The sequence below is a fragment of the Eutrigla gurnardus genome (assembly GCF_963514095.1).
Source record: "Eutrigla gurnardus genome assembly, chromosome: 11".
Taxonomy (NCBI): domain Eukaryota; kingdom Metazoa; phylum Chordata; class Actinopteri; order Perciformes; family Triglidae; genus Eutrigla; species Eutrigla gurnardus.
In genome coordinates this window covers 21031660-21052256 of record NC_139925.1, presented here as the reverse complement: position 1 = coordinate 21052256, position 20597 = coordinate 21031660, and the positions used below count along the sequence as shown (strand labels likewise).

Sequence of the window (20597 nt, the reverse complement as noted above, 5' to 3'; positions counted from 1 at the left end):
CAAAGATTAGCACCGTCCATCAATCTGTAACAGCAGCTAAGGGAAAGAAACGTGTATCTCTGCCAATAATGTTGTCATTTTTACTCATTTCTATAGATACATAAAGCTTAAACAGAGGGGGATCAACACAAAAGACAAAAGACATGATAGGAAAGAATGAACCAATCAGATGTGACTGTAAATACTCAGGGACTCCCCAAGAATCATGTCTGTGTTTTCAGATTTGATTGGATCACAGTTTGGAAATATTTATTTTGTTGTTGACTAATCGGGTTTAGACTGTTGGTTGCCTATATAGACACTGTTGTTATCCGGCTTAGTCACCAAAATCTGTGTTATGCAGCTGTGAGTAACGTGTTGTCACGGTAACGATGGCCACATGTGATAGATGCTCAGTCCTCAGAAGTAACTTTGCTCTGCTTCGTTTTGATTTTATTTCAGGCTTTTACCTTGCTTTACTAATTATCCTCAGCTCCTCTAGAACAATGTGGCTGGTGGACTTAATGAATGAATACACCACATTAATGAATGAATACACCACATTAATGAATGAATACACCACATTAATGAATGAATACACCACATTAATGAATGAATACACCACATTAATGAATGAATACACCGCATTAATGAATGAATACACCGCATTAATGAATGAATACACCACATTAATGAATGAATACACCACGTTAATGAATGAATACACCAGATTTAAAGAAGAGTCAACATGCTTTATATTATTGAATAACTATAATCTGTACTTCAAGCAACCCACTTAAAATCTATCTTCTGTAGTTTGCTGTTGCCTCAGGAGTGCGTTATTATTATTATTATTATTATTCCCCCTCACTGTACTACTCAGTCTCTTCTCCACTCACCTTGGGGTTGACTATGATCTCCAGGTCCATTGCCTTCTGCTCCTGCAGCCTCTTGATAGCAGGCAGAGAGATCCACAGGTTGTTGGTGTTGAAGATCTTGAACTTTGAAACCGATTTGAACTCGTCCACGTGGGACTTGGGCACCTGGGCGATCTCCAGCAGACGTAGTTTTCCTTCATACTTGATCAGTGTGCCACCCTGAAAAGTACAGTAGTCTACATTACAACATCTTCACAGTTGGTGAACGATGGACTCCAAGATACAGAACTTTCCTTGTTTTCCCTGAGAAGCCACTGTTTTATTCGTAGTGATTGCCAAAAGGATCCTATACAGTATTAAAGTTTGGTTGGGGTTAATCATTTCTCACCAAACTAAAAGCAAAGGCATCAAGAACTGTTTTAATTAATAGGCAGAGTGGTAATAAATACAATCCAGTCTCCCAAAATATATTAAAATAATTAAAATTGTTGCAGCATATTATCCCAATATTTTGACTTGCAACAATGTGGCACGAAATAAATAAATATTGCAAATACAAATTAAACCTTTTGTCAACAGATGCTCCTTCAGTCCACTAGGTGGCGCTGAGGTGTATCTGATGTAGTCGGTGGTAAAATCAGCCAGATTGGCAGGAAGTTAAAAATGATTGAAGTGAGGTTAATCGAGTGAAAACTTGGATAGAACGAATTTGACAAACTGCATAATCTGCATATGGCAATAAATTGCAATTACTTGATTCTATTGTATTGTGATTTGTTTTCATTGCGATGATGGTTGAATGGTGTCTATAATGGAACAATCAATGCAATATAAAAGCCAGAGCATCACATCCATGTGTAAACGTAAACCTCCTCCACACACCTTGACGTCGGCGCGTGTCTTATCCGTCACCTCCATGATGAACTCGCAGCGTTTGCCGTTGGGCTGGCTGACCAGGTGGTGCAGGATGTGGAGATCGACGGTGGCTCCCAGGTTGTCGATGTTGGACACAAAGATGTACTCCTTGCCCTGCGTGATCAGCTGGTCCAACAGGCCCGAGTTGTAGAAGCTGGCGTAAATGTCGCCGTGGCCCGGAGGGTACCAGCCCTCTGCACTTTGTCCCGACACGTTCAGGTTTGTGGACACCGGCAGGAGGGACTCTTTGTTGACGCGAGGGTACCTGGACAGAAAAATGAGATTACACATGTTTGGTTTATATTCACCTTTTATAAACAAACATCAGCGTATCGTGCTGGGTGGTAACCACCAACAGCAGTTAATTTGAGACCAGAATATAGAATATATATGGATGTAACTGCACAGAAGATTAAGATTCATCTGTTCATCTCTGCATTTACACAATTTAAATGACTTTGATGACTTTATAACTTTTCTGCTGAGTTGTATGAAAGACAGAACCTGTATACTCTTCAAACCTCCTTAGTTTTTTTTAAGAAAATGCTAATTTTTCTAGCATGATCTATGTCAACTGTCAGTCAGAGCAATAAAGTGGAACAGAGCGGATTTAATCTAGGTCAAGAGAGGAATAAATCTTAATTCTTATTATTTTCAGGGCAAACATGTTGTCTAACTGTTGCCTTTTTACACATCCAGCCGACATGGAGTTACGGTGGTGTTACCATGACTTTGTTTGTTGGATACATTGACCCAGAAATAATTCCAATATACAATATTATTATCATTTTAAGACCGTTTACTGCCCCCGTTATAATGATACGCTCATGGTCGGCAAAATGATTGAAGTCATGTCCTTATATTGTACGCTAAGTCGATAACGAAAAACTCGAGGACATACCTCGACGTCATGAAGACTGACGGTGTGAAACCTTTTTGCTCCAAATCATCGGAGTTAAAGACGTGCAAACTTTGCCACTAAGTAGCACGGCATACGCCATGTGGATTTCTTCTTTTCATATCACTGCAGGACTTCAAACGACACCGCCAGGGAGCAAAGTTCGTTTTTTCAATGTTTCTTCCAAGAAGGCAGATGAGGCAACACGCCAAAAAGTGGAAGCCCTCATCGCTCGCCGTGTGCATTGAAGTGATCAAAGCGTTTGTGAGAAGGATCGGTGTCAGGTTGAGTGAACAGATCTCATCATGGGTGGGAGCTGGCTGCGTTTTGGCAGTTTGTGGATATTTCACAGTGCAGATGAGCTGGTCAGGTGAGAGGAGCTGCACCGTACAGGCACGGAGGCCTTTCTAATGGAAGTCTAGCTCACTGCTCTGTTCTGGGAAGACGATTCAGATGAGTGGTTTTGATATGAGCTCATGGAATTCAAAGGTTGTATGTGTTCTCAGACTGAAGAACATTGTGTTACGTCCACAAAAGTGTTTTTCCTGTCTTGGATCCAACACCATTTCCTCAGAAGGAACATTTCTTCTTTCCAGGGCGCACAGGAGAATGAGCACCTCTAATCAAACACTCATTATCCGTAACCATGGAGATGATCTCAGCAGTGAATACGCTTTTTCTCACATCTCCTCTTACAGCTCTTTAAATGTAAATGACTAAACATATGTTGCATATTTTGTTGAGTTGGTGACTCGTCGACGGTGTTTAGTGACAAAATAGTATTTTATCACGGATTGAGATTTAAAAAAACAAAAATACAATTAGTTGATCGTGGTGAATTTCCATTATCGAGATAATCTTAAATATCTTCATGAGGGACTTGACCAACTGTCCAGCTAGTAGCCATCATGGTAGTAGAGAAGTGAAAAATATAAGATGAAAAGAAAGGAACAAATAATTGATCAACTCAAAAGAATATTCATAAAAAAGATGTGAAGTTACACAATGTAATATAAAATTAAAGATAAAATAGTTGTTTCTTAAAACAATCTTCAGTGATTCCAGTCTGTTTAAGTGCCATAATTAATAGAGTTTTGATAATATCATAAATCACACAAATCTTATATCTACATTGTGGTTATCTGACAGAAGCTGACCTAAATTGACTTTTTATTCCAGTTTTAATACACAGTTTAGATGATGAGGTGTTTTTTCATTCAATATTTTAACCAGATGAATGATTGTAGTGATGAGATGAAATGGAAGAAACTGAGCAAACATCTATACATGACACTGGATAAGAGAAGACCTCTGTGGAAAAATCCTTCTGAATGATGAACACTGAAGGAATCCTAACCAGGATAGGCTGACTATGATGAAGACAACAACTCCCATGATCCCACGCTGCTTCACAAAGTCATCACCTGTCTGTCTGATACTGATTGTTTTAAATGACACACCTTTTGAATTCACACCTTTACTAAAACACTTGTTCTACTGTGTTTTAACTATTTCATTTACTACACTATCAAATATGTTTAGTTGAATTTGCATTGAAAATAAACTTGAATTTTGGGATTGAGGTTGAATTTTAAAAAACAAACAAACAAACAAACCAAACGGACACATTGTTCATCTGTTTAAATATTCAGTCACTTTGGTAAAACAGGAGGTTTAATTTGCCTAAAAAATCTAAAATTGTCTGGACAATATTTGTATTTGTTTGATGGTTTTCTCCTAATCGACTGTAACACCAGTTAAATGATATGATGTGCAGTACATTTAATTTGCCTTTTTTATGAATTACTCTCACAAACTCGAGCACAGACTTCTCTTTGTTCTATTGATTGACATTTCAACTTGTCCTCCGTGCTGACATGAAATCCGTGAGCTGTCCTCCCACCACCACTGCTGTCCAAAACTGCTTTGTGCTACACTTTTTCTGGCACACACAACATACGAGTGCTCTAAATAATTCAAAGGGAAACAGTAAAAAACCAAGTTCCACTTGACTGACAAATCGGAGGCATTAAATATTAATGTCTTTAAACGTCTCCAGACATTACATGACATTTCCTGTCTGGAAACAGAGCAGAGGATTGTCCACTGGCTACTGGGCTATTGCATATAGACCAGTTCATTATCAGTATATGTAATACTTTCTTGAAGTCTTTGTCCGGTTGAATATATGACGGAGAATAATAAGCTCAGCATCCCCCTGCTGTTGGTTGGTGTGACCGTGTACCAGCAGAGTGGATGTTTTCAGGGTGTTGGCTCACCTGCTCTGGTTGAAGGTGTGTATCTTGACGCGGTGGTGTGTGTACTTCTGGAGGATCTTCTTGGTGTCCTCATCCGTGTTGAAGGAGTTCATGAGGACCAGCGGCACGTCTGTGTTGTAAGTCTTGTTCAGGTGCTGTTGGCCAATGAAACAACAAACTGCAGCATTATTTATCCAGGGAAGACTCACTGTGATCTGTTACAAGATGCTGAAATCAAATCATTTGTTTGGGCATGCTTGGACTGAAGCGTGATATGGAGCTACAGAAGACTGTGTACACACACACACACACACACACACACACACACACACACACACACACACACGATGGATGGATGTCATGATATCATTGGTTGGAACAGGCTGGTACTAGCTTATGTAAGCATGTGTCATTTCCTGTTTCGCAGGAAGAAAAAATTGTTACATTTTGACTTAAAATGCAAAGAAAATCTATTTTTTGGTTATTTTTTGTTGTTGTTGCATATTGTTAAATAGGTACACAACCTGACCACGGTGTTATCTAAAAGGGTTAAAAAGACATGTTTTTCATCTCAATATAAATTTGCATTATACATTACAAAAAACATATTTATTAAATTGAATCTAACCATTTGACAGTATCTCCACAGCCCACTAGATGGCGCTCTGAGTTGATGATGGGAAGACAGGTTTTGGGATTCAGTGGTTTTTGAGAACCTGACTCAGATTAAGATTAAGATATCTGGTGTCATTATGAGACCAGATTTGTACTTTTGTCTAAATCACAACATCTTAAATGGAATGAATGTTGAAGGTCTGGAGTGACATTGTCTGGCACTTAAGTGTGCAACGACCAAATAATCTGATTTCCTGCATCAATACAACACGTGATGAATACTGAGGAGAACAACAGTCCAACAGCCTTTTGGTCAGAACGAGTACAAAAGGAGGACATAATACCTGAGGAGAGATGGCAGACTTTTTGTTTTTCCTTTTAGATAAAAGAAAATAGAGGCGTATGGAGGATGATGATGATGATGAATGGGATGTGAATCCGTGGGGAGGAGGTAATGTGAGCATGTTACAGTATTTGACAAAACAAGGAATGGTAAGACTTGTAAATTCAAGTGTTATTCAATCTTTTATTCCTTTTTAATAACCAGTATGGGTGTTGGCCTTATGCAAACCAACACAGTGACTGCCTATTTGCAAGAGTAAAGCCCCCTGTGCTCACACTTCATGATGCAAACCAATGATTACACACAGCTTACTCGTATGTTGACCTTGGGTGGAGGAGCAGGATAGGAGGGATGACGATGCCAAAAGTAAAGGAACTGTCCTCAACGGTGTTTGTTATAAGATTGGATTTATTTAGTCTTCATTAGATGGTAGAATTACTCTTCTTCTATGATAACAAAAACGTTTTTACCATATGACTCCAAAGTGTCCGTTTTTTCATACGACATTGTGTTTCTTTTTGCAGCCACGTCTCGCTTTTCTCACATTCCTCATTTTCAGGTTGTGATCGACGGCTTTGTTTGATTCATTGATCAAGAATGACAACAAACCCTAAAATCAGACAGAGTTGATCATTGAATATGAGAACAGTGCTCGTTTTTCATTTGTATCAAGCAGCAAAATAAGTTGTAGCATGATGTGTTTGAGTTCATTTGACATCTTGTGTTCTGCGATGCTGAAGTGTTGCATCGTGCAGCCGTGGTTTGATTTATTTTCAGTAAGGCTTACATTAGGTAATAATGTTGTCCTACACTGCCTAGAATAAAAATATTTCCATCGTTTTGGCCTAAAAGTAGTCAAATTTTAATTTGATTACAATTAATAATTAATGGAATTATCAATTGATCTCGGAAGTATTTCCTCAATTATGTTTCTTTTGGTCTCAAAATGGAGTCAATTGTGAAAGAAATGCTTTTACCAAAAGCCAAATTCCTCAAATGTCTTGTCTGACCATCATTCCAAAGCTATTCAGTTTATTACAAGAAACCTGGTTCACATTTGTGAAGCCACAGCCAGTGACTATTTTTCTCAAACATTTTCACTTAAAACTTCCCAAAAAAAAGCCAGTAAAATACCATGTGTTGCTTTCAATAGCAAAGAGCCCTTAGTATCCCTGTAGCTCAGACACACGTGTTTCTGTTACGGCTTTTGAGCTGCACTCATTTAAACTTCCATAACGGCGAGAAGACGGTCGCTCAGGTGAAAGCAGTAAATGTTTAGCAGCCAGATGGCGCCCTTCCAGACAGCCTGTCCAATGTTCCACACCTCCTGTAAGTGAGAGTGTACAGGTCTCTGCACTGAAATGTTCCAAAACAAATATGCATGAGGGGCGTCGTCACACAGCAGACCCGCTTAGGGGTCTCTCTGTGTATGGGATCCATTTTCTCTCTTTCTAAATAGGCCGATTTAGTTGGGAGGTAATCTGACCAGACCTGAGCAGAAAATGGAGATCCGTGACGCGGACACAGAGAGCAGTGTGCTGAGGGGAGAGAGGCGTCCCATGGGGCCTTAATATGAAACGCACACAAACGCCACGCAGCCAACACACCCACCATGTAAACTCAATTACACCACCATGTACACACCAGAGCTCTGACGGAACTGCTGAGGCTGAAGCTTAACTTTATTCCCACTTTAATCTCCAAAAGGTCTTCCAAAAAAGCTGCTTGAATAAACAGGGCTTGGCAGTAAGGGCTGCTAGGTTTCTATTGGCAGCTCATTTGAGAAATGGGCAACTGATTCTTGGCCTCTAGTTGCCATCAGTCAATCAGCTTTTAACATGTAGAAATCAGGACAGCAAATATGCAACCCAAAATGAATATCTCTTTTTTATAAATATTTGATGCATGAGTGACATTTAGATATTGGAAAGTGACTTAGTGCCATGATTTTAATGTTTACTCTCCGGGGCTCTCTTCAGCTGTATGTGAGAAGGGAATCGGCACTGAGACAGATTAGAGGTCATCCGTTAACGCAGAGATGAGGGACAAGCTGATGGTGGTGTCACTTGAGGGACCCACTAAGACTTTGTTCTGCCAGTAACACAGAGCAACAAGCAACCGGTAACACGCTGGATCTGTTTTTGAGGCGTTTGGACATGACAACCGCTACATTATTGCTACTTTGCACCTAAATTGTGTCTTATATTAACAGATGAAGTTTCAAATTCTGTCAGATTAAACACAAACTACAAATATTTTGTTCAGTTGCTGTAATTAAGCTTTTATTCCTTTATGTCCCATTTTCATTATTAAGGTGGAGTATAACTGGAAAGTATCTTAATTACTCAAAACATAGAGTGACTAACAATAGCAACCATATTTTCTGTTACGGCAAACAAAAACTGATGCCTGGTTGCATGGCAACCACTTTTGAAGTCAAGCTGATGGGAAATGTAACCCCTTTTTAGAAATAAATAACCCCAACACACACACACACACACACACACACACACACACACACACACACACACACACACACACACACACACATACACACACACACACACACACACACACACACACACACACACACACACACACACATCTCCATTTCCCTGCTGATCCCACAGACCCACTGGCCTGCAGACCAACAGATCCTCTTTCACTACAACCCCCCCAGGTATCACACTGAACTCCTTTCAACAGATCTCCAGCTCTTTCTCGACCACGGCGCCTCACATACGTTGAGTAATAGTTGGTGTCTGGACAAACTGCAGCATTGTGGAGAGAAACTCACGAGACATTTGCTAGTAATTTTCTCTGTTTATGTGAAGGGGTCATTTGTTTTCTTTTCTGTACTTTCCTAACTTAAGCAACAGTCTCAGCTCCTCAGTGAGAGGCCCACACGATTCAAAGAACAAATAGTACAAATAACAGGCGAGTATTACATCAGGCAATACATCACTTCCTGCTCCCCTGCCCCACCCATTCTGACATCACAGCCACATCATGAGCATCACGTGCTGGTGACGACCGTCCAAGTTAGGCAACACCTAACTTTGGATCACACTGCTAAATCTGATCACAGTAAGAAAGCCATTTGTAAAAAGAAGTCTGTCAGCTGTTGTGAGAATTAAGAAACTGAATGAGAGTTCATGGTTATGTTTTTATCCACAGATGTATTTATGGGCTGAGGAGGGACGTTTCATGACGGCAAAACATAAAAACCAACACAAGAAACTTGTGAGATGTGGAAACTGAGAGTTTTGCCTGAATGTATCCATAATTTCTTCTCCATTTAAAGACCCATAAACAGTTTGTGGTTCTCATGCCTAAATGAAATGAGTGTTCTCCCCAGTGAGGTCTGGTGAGAGGGTAAAACGCTCTGGGGGAATATGCTCTCTGTCTGTCAGTGGTTAAACCTCTGTGAATGTTCTTCCACTTACTCATAAGTCTTGTTTTGGCAGACCTGCTGTTACTTCAACTGTTCATTAACATATTATTTGACTTAACTAAAAACATTCAAATCCAAATGTATATAAAAGAGCAGGTTAAAATCTCAGTCAAAAGCTTTTGTCATTCGCAATCAAGTTTGGGATGTTCAGATTCACCAGACCATGCAGTCAATCTGGACAGGGACCCTCTCTCTCCCCTCATTTCCTGTATGACTCTGCTATTTAGACCAACAGCAATTAAGTCACTTATACAAGTAAGTTACAACTCCTATACTGTTTTTACATGAAAGTTGACCTGTACATGTAGGTTTTTTTAATGCAGGAAATCGTGTTAATAAAGGCGATAAACCTCTTTCCCATTACGAGCAGGCGAGTATGTTTTTTTTTTGTTTGAACAGACCGGTAAACAGGGTGAGCAAAGACATATCAATTTAAAACATTTTTTCAACTACAAACTATGCCGTTTGTCTACATCTGTTTTATCTATTGTTACCAAAATATTTCATCATTCATTTCTCCAAGGCCTTAAGGTCAAGTATCGATGGGGTTCTGTACCTCTATCTGCTGCACAGTAAGGTCCAGGAAGGTGTTCTCATTGCGGACACTGATCAGGCTCTTGGGGCCCTTACATCCCATGCTGGTGCCCAGACCTCCGTTCAGCTTCACCACCACCAGTTTGTTGAGGCAATCAGCCACGTTGTCCGGCAGTCCTCGGCCAGCGATCTTATCGTAGGGCTGGATCTGGAGAAGAGGGGCAAGAGAAGCTCAGGTCAATGGAAGTGCTTTGAAAACTTGATCATTTCTTCTTCTAAACTTCTTCTAATTTGTCCGCAAAGTCAACTGCAGTTCCTGTCAATCAAGTGTTTGGTAAATGAACGCCTATATAATGACTGATTTCAGTCAGTAAAATCAAGTTTAAACACTGAGCAACATACAGAAGTATCCAGGGACGGCAAATTCTAAACAGATGTTTCAATCTGTGGGGAATTGAATGATTCCGTCAGAGATGAAGTCCAGCTCTGTGTGAGTTTAACGGAAAAAATGTCTCAGTGATTTAGTCATGATGAAGACTGTTATGTGAATGTTGGGAAATGGTCTCTCCTCTGGCGTTAAAACCCCCCCACTGAGCACTACATGAAGACTGAGGTTACAAATACTACAAACAACCTCAACACAGCTGCCCTCTCTCTCTCCGTCCTTCACAGAGGTGAGCGGGGTCATCACGGAGGCCTTTTAACACTGAATAAGTAGCATTAATAACAATCGTAACAACAAATACTTTCCAAGCCAACATATCCATAAACTATTATTAAAGTCGAACTGAAATGGCATTCCCGAGTGAAACAGGATCGGCACACACATGGGAGGAATTTGATTTGATTGAGAAGATGAGCTCACAAACCTCTCGAGGTTCATTCTAGCTCTGTATAAAATATGTAAGATGTTTTAATTTCTTACTAGTGGAATCATCATCGTAGGTATCTGTAACTTAATTACAACTAGTCAACATTTTACCAATGACCTATTCAAACTCAATTACAGATATGTGCTATTTTAATCTTGATGTGTTATAATTCCACGTCCACATATCCACAATGTAATTTTGGCTAGTTGCAAAATCTACAACTGACTAGTGTTCTTCTCACTAGTAGTAGATTATTGATATTATAGCAGGAGGATGAGCTCTATCAAGACCAAAACCTCACACCAGAAAAAAACTGGTGTTCACTTTATGGGCACTTATAGCCTACATATTTGAATGTATTCTTGTATATTTCTTTTTTATTTACATATTCTGCCTTACATTTTCATATTTATATTTTTCTAATTATGTCTTGTTGGTCTTGGTGTGATGCACCAATTACCACATCACATTCCTTGGAAACATAATTAGCAATAAACACCATGATTAACCATTAAATTCTCCCTAGTGGAAACATTCACTCTGGCTGTCTACTGTTTCTACATTACATATATTATAAATGGAATTTTAGATATCTAAAATTAAATTCTGACGAGTCAAAATTGAATGATTGACATGTCGGCCTTGATTTTAACGAGTAAGAATGTAATTAGTGATATAAAATTGCATTTGAGATATTTGAAATACCATTGTTAAGAGTCAATCATATTTCAGATATTTACCACTAGTCAACATGAGTCATTATAGTTATTATAGTTCATATTATATGAGTCAACATGATATCTTCAATGATTTAATATTGATCTAAAATTAGTATGGTCATTTGGATGACATTTACAAAACGGTTTGTTGATATCTTAAATTTTGAATAGTCATAATGTAATTTCTACATGTGAAAACATATTAGTAACATGTCAAAACTGTTTAACAGACATCTTGAATCAACATTTTGACGTGTAGAATGAAAACAAACCGTCTACTTGTGACTTGCATGAAAGGAATGCAGATTGAAATGAACACTCACCTGAGTGAACTACTAATTCTTTAGGCATCAGCTCTTGTGAAACTGCTGTTTTGACTTTTATCTTTGCTGTCGGTTGTGGGCGGGAGCGCCACATTTTACAGCAGATTCTAGTTTGGGATTGACATGGATATGTGCCAGATTGATTCAACATGTTCTACAACTAAAATATGGTTTGCACCACATGTTAACAGTGTATCAGCTGAGGAGGGACCATGTCTGCGGTAGTATATATTTAAGTCATTCAGGTTTTTTTTTAAATATTTGCTTTGGCTGACTTGCTGCGTAAGTTTAGACTCATAGGTCTCATTCCTTTAATCTTTTAACCTGAGAGATCTTCATACTGTTGTAAATGTGCAACTGCTGAAAATACAGTTCACATAGCTGACAGTAAAACATGGCATTTTCACAGTTGGTTGGAACTTGTTCAAAACCAGACATTCTTCTTTTACTGTCATCTACTTTCATATGCTAGTTTTATTGTTTTGTATTTTGTATATGAATGTGTCTGGCTGCTGATGTTGTAATTTCCCTCCAGGGATCAATCCAAACATTCTTCCTTCCTTGAGTCAAAGCCCTCAGATAAAAGACAGATGTCACTGAGACTAGACAAGGCCTTATTAATGCCGTAGATCTGCAAAAAGAAGTGTGAAGGAGAAAGTGAAACATTTTCACACATTTTCCTATCGCTCCATCTGGTTCACCTTGAAGACGTTTCTGTTTCTGCGGTCTGAGGAATCTCAACTTTCTAGTCTGTTACATGCGCCTTTTATCTCTAATGACCTCAGTATCTCAAATGCTATTATGCATTCATTCAAAATAACTTTTATGGTGTTCTGCAGTCAAAAGCAGCTGTCCAGTTTATCAAAACGAAGTTTTCTATCGGGGCGTGCCTTGACAGTATGATGATTATCTTAGCGTTAGTCTTTATTGTATTTAAACAATATGTTGAGCAGTTATACATTTACGACTGTATGAATGTCTGTCAGGTTATTACAGTAATCAGTCCTTCCTGTAACTTATAAAGCAGGTAAATCCGGTGCTTCTGTCATGTACACACCTTGAACACCAGCTTAACAGCGACACTGCTATTGTTTCCACCTTAAGTGAGTATGTGTGTGCGTCATCAAGGCAAACATCTAGCCCTGGAGACACTGTAGAGAGAACTGCCACAGAGGAAGTTTTGGGTTCTTTGCCAGTTAGCTCTGTCTGGGCAGATTGTCACCAGGATAGCATCACATCCGTCCAAGATGTAACTACAGATGTGTGGTTGAGATCAAAATGAAGGTTGTGTTTGGGAAATGGATGTGATCCAAGCAACGGGTGACGAAGGGGCCATTGGCTCCTGGAGTTTATGTCCCTGGTCAAGTGCTAGTTACTTAATTACCTGTACTATGATGTCTCAATTGTACCGTCATTGTCAGTTTGTGACGTTGCCAAGTGTATAGTACAGTGAAATTGACAATCCAGTGATTTGAAGTTAAGCTGAAATGGCATTTCAAGAGTCTACCTTTTTGAATAGACACAAAGCTGTGTATATTTTTTTGAGGGATACAAAATCCATATTCATACTAGAAGTGGTAATCTACTGAATTATTCTCAATAAAGTTACAACCCAAGTTTGATATTTATATTATCTGATTGGAGAATAAGTGCCCATAAAGAGTTCCAATTAATTATTGCTGCAGCAGGTCAGCCTGTATTGAGTGGGCAATATGTGTCAAAACTGGCTTCATAGATTCAAAAGCCACTGAATTATGAATTTGGTTGGGGGAAGATTTTCAATCCAGCAGCTGTCTTTGGCAGCAGTTGTGAAAAAATGTTTAGTTTACTTTTCCTTTACTCTTCCTCGCTGGGATATGACTCATCATTACTTTCTTTCTTTCTCTCTCTATCTCTCTCTCAGCCTGCTTCTCCATCTCATTACTGCGCCTCACTGTCATTTTCCATTCCGCGTAATGCTCCTTGTTTCAAAACTTGTCTCGCCACTTTCCTCTCAAAGCTCTAATCTTCTCTCTGCCTCCGTCTCTCTGTACGTAACTCCCCTCCTCTTCTCCTATCCCTATCTTTAATCTTCATCATCTCTCTCTTTCTACGGCTTCTAAGTTTGTCCAAATAAATGAGGCAGCTCAGAATTGGGGAATGATGCGGTGACTCTTCACTTGCTAGACTGAGGAAGAAAAAGACAGACCAGGCTTTGTGTCGGCGTGATTTGTTGCCGAGTCCAGCGCCAGGCGAGCAACTGAGGAAGTTTTGTCAATGTTCAGCGAGACAGAACCAAACATGTTTGACAAATGCCAGGCAGCAACATCCCTGGCACGAAACCGGCTGAACCTGAGAGATTTCTTTGGAAAAAACTTTTGGTCGTTTGGGAGTGTCAGGTGTTACAAGTTTCTTGCCTTTGTTATTATTCTGCAATTATTCTGTTTAAATGCTTTCATATCAGTTTAAATGTTTGCACAGCTATGTACACTGAGTGCAACAGTCGGGACAATTATGTCCAACTATGAATGAGTGCAGCAGGTCAAAGTTTGTGCAAGAAAATGGTAGATATTTTAAATATTTAAATCTAAGGAAAACCGTTAAAGGGTTTCTATGTGCAAACTATCCTGCTATAAACGTGGGTAATCGTTATCTTTAAGCAATTGATAAATCAAATGGATTTTGCAGGACTACTGCATTTGGTACAAAGCACAAATGAATTATACTAACTATCAATAAAGCAATTAAACGCTTTATCAACGTTGCCTTGTGAGAAAGTGTTACAGGGGAAACGTTTCACAAAAAGGTTCTAAGCTAAATCCATAGTCTTACACAATTATTAGAAAAATAATTGTTGGATCTAGTGATTAATAACCCCCCCCCCCCACATTTAACACAATGTGTTTATTTTGTATTAATTTTCTCTATGTTTTGCAATTTTTACTACATTTACTGTAGTACAGCTGCCTGAACAAGATTAAGAAAATCCAAGTCACATTGGGCCATTTTATATATTCAGCTAGTTTAATCTTAGCAGGGTGGAGAAGCTTCAGAAACTCGCTCATAAAAATCCACGTCTTAGACACATGACTGTTTTCACATGTGAACTTCTGTCCCATGATGATCGAGTACAATGTTAAAATGGTCATGTATGAAAATCATTTGATGTGCGTGGAGGAGCCAGTTTTAATGAGTGACTTTGTTGTCAGGGTGTAACATCACGGGACACTGACTCTAACTTATGCAAGCTGGTGTCGAAACCGATCAACAATGTGCATCATTTCCTGATGTTCTTGGGTTTTGTGCCAGCATGTTTGTAATCTCATCTCCCCTCTTAACAAACGATCCTCACCTTTAATAAATAAAAATAAAAATAAAAAACCAGAGCATTGGAGTGATGTTTGGCTAAGAACGTTCTCAGGGTTTGAAATGCAGCCTCCAACACATGTGTCCTTCTGCTGCTCCATTTACCTGCTTGTTATTCTCAAGCGCTGCCTCCTGACGGCTCAACATTTTGACGGACACACAACACTGCGTTCAGACGCCAAAGATCCTCCCTTGAGATCAAACCGATTCACTTAAAACTGCGCTTTTTAGAAACCCTTTTCAGTCTTGTACTTTGAAGTTCACACAACATGGAAAATCAGCGGCCAGGAAACCGAAGCATCCCTTGTGTCTGGAAACAAAGGAAGACCTACAACATTAGCTTTTTTTTATGAAAGAGAACAAGGAAATCCTGGAAACACTGATGACTTGGCACTTTGATTGAATTTGGGACCGACAAACAAGACATTCAAAAGGACATTTAGACTCATGTGGTTTGTCTAGTTGGAGGAATATTCAATGTCCAGAGATCTGTAAGTAATCAAGGCTGGAACATTGAGGTAATTTAGGTATTTTAAAGTCAGTTTAGAATACTTTCCAATGCAGGAAACATACATGACCCATCACCCTGTTCAAAGATACACTTAAATAATAATTAATAAATGAAAGATGAAAATGCTGTTCAAGTCATCTCGTGGAATCAGACAACACAATATACTTGCCTTTCAACATGGCCACTGTGCCAATTTAGGTGAGCACAATGTCATCAATTCTTGCCAGGACTACACGTCATTGGACCGCAATCTATAATCAGTGGTGGAAAGTAATGTCCTGGTTGATGTATACGGTTCATTCATTCAACAGTAGTATCGGATCGGTATCGGGTATCGGCCGATATGCTCAGCCCAGCTATCGGTATCGGATTGGATCGGAAGAAAACTGGATCGGTGCATCTCTAGTTGAAGCATGATTGATCGCTTCAATTATATTCTAATATAATTGCTACTCTATTGCTACTACTATTTTTTAACATCATTGCAGTTATTTTTAGTGATACATTTTCTTTGCAAATTACGTTTTTTACATAAACACATGATCAGTATGATAACCTGATGTGAAACATGACTATAACATATGAGGATCCCTGTATTCTGAAACATCCCAACAGTATATTAAATAATTCAACTCAATTCCACTGTGACCAACTACAACATTAAAATATTGTTTCTATCATAATTATTTCATAGTAATAATAGAAACACACACAAGGGACAATCTGCATTATATGTACTTCTACTATTTTGAATGAAGGATTTTTACCTGTAATGGGTACTTTGTATTTATATTACAGTATTGCTACTTTTCAGTCATTGTTTTACAAGTCATAAGTAAACCTTATGTCTTTGTTCTAAGTCAAGTCCCAGGTTAAAACTGTTAATGTGTTAATGTTATTTGATTGATTGATTAAAGGCAGACTTTTAAATTAATGTACTTATTAAAGTGATGGTTCGGAGTAAAATGCACCCTAGGTCATTTCCACCAAGACATCCAGCCAAATACCCCCTCAGAAGCATTTTTAGCGATGGTCAGCATTGGTCAAGATAGGGCTATCAGCCGAATGACTTAGTACTGGCGCTAATGGTACATTATGTATATCTCGTAAATTAGCCCACTAATAATGCATGGAATGTTACATAACTTCTGCAGTAGTACACATAGGGTCTGTACTCACAAAACCAGGCATTTGAAAGTTTGTAAGTACACCAGGAGTTTATTTAAATGAACACTTGCCTGATAGCTTCTATCCTCGGCTGCTAACGCTAACTAACGCTACCGCAGCGTAGACGCCTGATAATCTGCCTGAAACTCCCAGCACCATGGTCACTGTTCAACAGTTAATGTGACAAATGTCTCTCTCGTTCCTTCAAAGTTTACCTTTTACCTGAAATATTGACGATGCTGAAACTGCAACTTATTCTTATGTGCTATTTGTGTCACCAACGTCAGCTAGACACCTAAAATCCACAGAGCTTGTAATGACATCATTGGTGGCCCCAGTGGGATTCAACCCCCGCTTGACAGTGTTACTGCTGTGTTCTCTCCAGGGTCTGAAATTATCTCTTTTCACTGTCACTGTCACAGGCAAATTGTGTTTATTTTGTCTTTTTTTTTTTTTGACATTGTGCTATTTTACATCCCACTATCATGTGCAATGTTACTTTTAACATAGCATGTGCAATATACATTTTTATAACATGTTCAATCATAGCCAATATTGATTTTGACATCTGAGTTTACTTAATTTACAAAATGTGTTTATGAGTTGCTTATCTCCATCAATATTATACACATCAGTAGAATGTAACAAAAGGACAATGGACGCGGTGTTCCCTCTGATATGCAACTGAGCTGACAAGAAAGTCGAGGAGCCCTAATTCACACGTTATCCAATAAAATGTCAAGTGGAATGAAATGTTTGCACACTCGCATCATTGATGCAAGCAAAATACTAAAATATTTCTAGATTAAAGAACATCCAAATTTTCCTGGCCATTGCTTTAGGCCTGGAACTGGTAAAAACGCTGTCTCGTTATGTAATGCACCACTTGTTTGCAGCGTGTTAAAGGTTTCAAGCGGCACACTGATACTACTTGGTTATCAGCTTATTGACCACTTAACTGCACTCAAATTAAACACCTTGATGAGTTAGATAATATGAACTTTAAACTCTTCTCTCTGTGAGGTTTTTCCACGAGCGTATTATATTCTGTATATGAACCACATGATGAAAGAGTTTACACATGAGGTGAATGCGTGATTCATAGTACTTCAATAAAACAGATGAATGATTAACAGCTGTGTTTGTCTGAGTCCACTACAATCAGAAACGAGAGTCAAATATTCAACAGGACTTGATGAGAAAAAGATGGAAAATAAGGAGCCCTGAAGGCAAAGGCATGAATTTGTGTCAAGCAAATGTAGAATATTTAAGTTTTAAAGGTATTGCATAATAATAATAGCACGTCCTGATTGCGCCGAACGTTCTGATGTTTGTATGTTGTAAAATGTGGAAGGAGTTAGATAATGGAAAAAAACATTTGGAAGGATAATAACTAAAATGTTATAGCATGTGTTTGCATGTTTACATAAGCTGTATCAAATTCGTAGTATTGTCATATTCTGAATAGCAGTGGACTATTGGTATTATACTATATGCATGTAAATATAGTCATTGAGAATGAGGATAAATGATTGTTACAGTGATAACTTTTCAGATATTAAGGGATCTGCTGCATTATTTTAGTGCAGTGTTTTGGCATATGATAAGCCTTCTAACTCGTGGATTTATTAGTGAATGCACTTTCTGCATTGTCATCTCATCTGCTCCTGTAGCAACATGCCTCCATAGAGGTTGTTTGTCTTTTGTATTGGGTGTTCATTACTTCCTGTTGTATTTATGATTGTTTTCTGGGTTAATCTTCTCCTGACAAGATGATGCAAATACAGTATTTGCATGTACACACATTTCAAATATGGAGAAACATGAAGTGCTACTTTGAAAAAGTAATTTCTCTTTCCCTATAAACACGTATTGTTTGCATTCTCTCAGCTACAGGCACATAAGCACAGCAACACACACACAACACTTCAATGAACTGGACTTACCGAGTCCTCTGGAGGCCTTTGTATCTTGATCCACTCTATCGATGGACCTTTGACCTGCAGAAATCTGTGGAAAAGATTCTTGAAGCCCTCAAAGTCTTTCCTGGACACCTGAAAAACACAAGGATTTCATTTGCAGGCTGGAATCTTTGTATGAATTAGGCTCTGGGTAAAATCCGACTCGTCCTTTTCCGTTCTTATTTGTACTGTACCCTATTACTCCTCACCCAAAGTTTCTTATAAGGGAGCTTGACCTTCTTTTTGCTCTACTCATGAAAAGTCGTAAAGGATAAAACAATCAGCTGAAAGCCTCAAATGCAAAACGATGACATGTAATCATCTTTATTTATACAGACAGGCATGAGGTTTAATCTGAGACACAAGTGAAATATGTATGAACACGCAGTTTATGTACATGTATCAAACTCAATAATGTAATGTATGTGCACAATCCAATTTACAAAACATCAGGATATGATGTAGAACATGAATGTTACTAATTTTAAACAAACCTTCAAGCCTGTGATTGGTTTTAATGTGATTTACTCATAAGATATAGTGCTTTGCAACTCTTCTTCTTTATTGGTTGCTTTTTCTTAGGTTTCTATGTTAAGACGTTTAAATATGCTTACCAAAAATAAGATGCCAAAATAATCATGATAACAAAAACAATGTAAGGTCTTAAAACTAAATATAAAATGTAAATAATTGATTTTAAATGTGTATAAAGAAAAATAATCTATTCCTTGAGGGTAGGAAAGATAATTTGCCATGTAAGTGGTCTGGCACAGTGGTATATATTTACTCACTAAGATCAGGGTGTGTGTGTGTGTGTGTGTGTGTGTGTGTGTGTGTGTGTGTGTGTGTGTGTGTGTGTGTGTGTGTGTGTGTGTGTGTGTGTGTGTGTGTGTGTGTGTGTGTGTGTGTGCACATGTCTTATTGGCTTGCATAACTGCAAGTACAAAAGCTTTAACTGTAAACACACTTGAGTGAAAGTGCTGTGTGACTGACAGAGTTTTTTTCTTCTGTGTATCCATGTTTTGTGATTGCTGGTGGTTTGAGAGTGCCTGGTTAATGTCTGACAGAGCCAAGCCGTGTGTGTGTGTGTGTGTGTGTGTGTGTGTGTGTGTGTGTGTGTGTGTGTGTGTGTGTGTGTGTGTGTGTGTGTGTGTGTGTGTGTGTGTGTGTGTGTAGTCAAGCCACATTTAGTGACAGCTTCGTCTCTACGTTGTTTTACACTGAAGGAAACTTGTATGTCACCTCCCTTCACCAGAATTCTGAACAAATCCTCGGGTTTCTAGGAAAGTCTTCGATGACGACTTATGTTATAATTCAGGATGATAGAATGATTGCTTAATAACCTCGCCTACTGCACTTTTATGACTTCATGTACGTGCGTGCGTCTATGAACACGTAGGTGGGGCCCTCATTGGCATCCTGCTGCAGTATGTGTCACTTTTTGTGTCTGTGTGTGACCCGGCCACTAAATCACAAGCAGATGGTCGTGGACGGGGAGAGGGAGTGTTGGCGTACCTCTCTCTCTGAGCCTTTGGTGGTGTCCAGCAGTTTCTCCAGCTCGGTGTGCATGGAGCTCTCCAGCTGCTGCCGCATCATTTCCTGGAACTGAGCCATCCCTCCGTTGGCCACTCCTTTACTCAGACCTGAACAGGCGAGAGAGATCATAAGATGGGGGACAAGGTTTTACACCACTGCAACATACTCACATAGTCTGTATCCTTGAAAGGATTCATTTTATTAACTCAAACCATCCGTTTTTAGCCTCGCCTGCCACTGAGCAGTTACAAAAGTGAGTTTTTGTATGTTACTGAAGATCTACCATGAT

General features: G+C 38.9%; 2 protein-coding genes across 3 annotated transcripts in view; one reads left to right on the top strand and one right to left on the bottom strand.

The window, feature by feature from the left end:
* Positions 1-20597, top strand: part of spred2b (sprouty related EVH1 domain containing 2b) — a 415094-nt gene that overhangs the window by 354689 nt on the left and 39808 nt on the right. The window lies entirely within an intron of this gene.
* The window catches only part of ugp2b (UDP-glucose pyrophosphorylase 2b), a 32151-nt gene that overhangs the window by 6368 nt on the left and 5186 nt on the right, over positions 1-20597 (bottom strand). For both annotated transcript variants that reach the window (XM_084020734.1, XM_084020733.1), the window contains exons 2-7: positions 20288-20415; positions 18758-18865; positions 9897-10082; positions 4950-5083; positions 1740-2037; positions 879-1076 (exon numbers count right to left, since the gene is read on the bottom strand). In XM_084020734.1, the coding sequence (XP_083876860.1) occupies positions 879-1076; positions 1740-2037; positions 4950-5083; positions 9897-10082; positions 18758-18865; positions 20288-20386 (1023 nt within the window). In that variant the 5' untranslated portion in view covers positions 20387-20415. The remainder of the gene's footprint in view (positions 1-878; positions 1077-1739; positions 2038-4949; positions 5084-9896; positions 10083-18757; positions 18866-20287; positions 20416-20597) is intronic.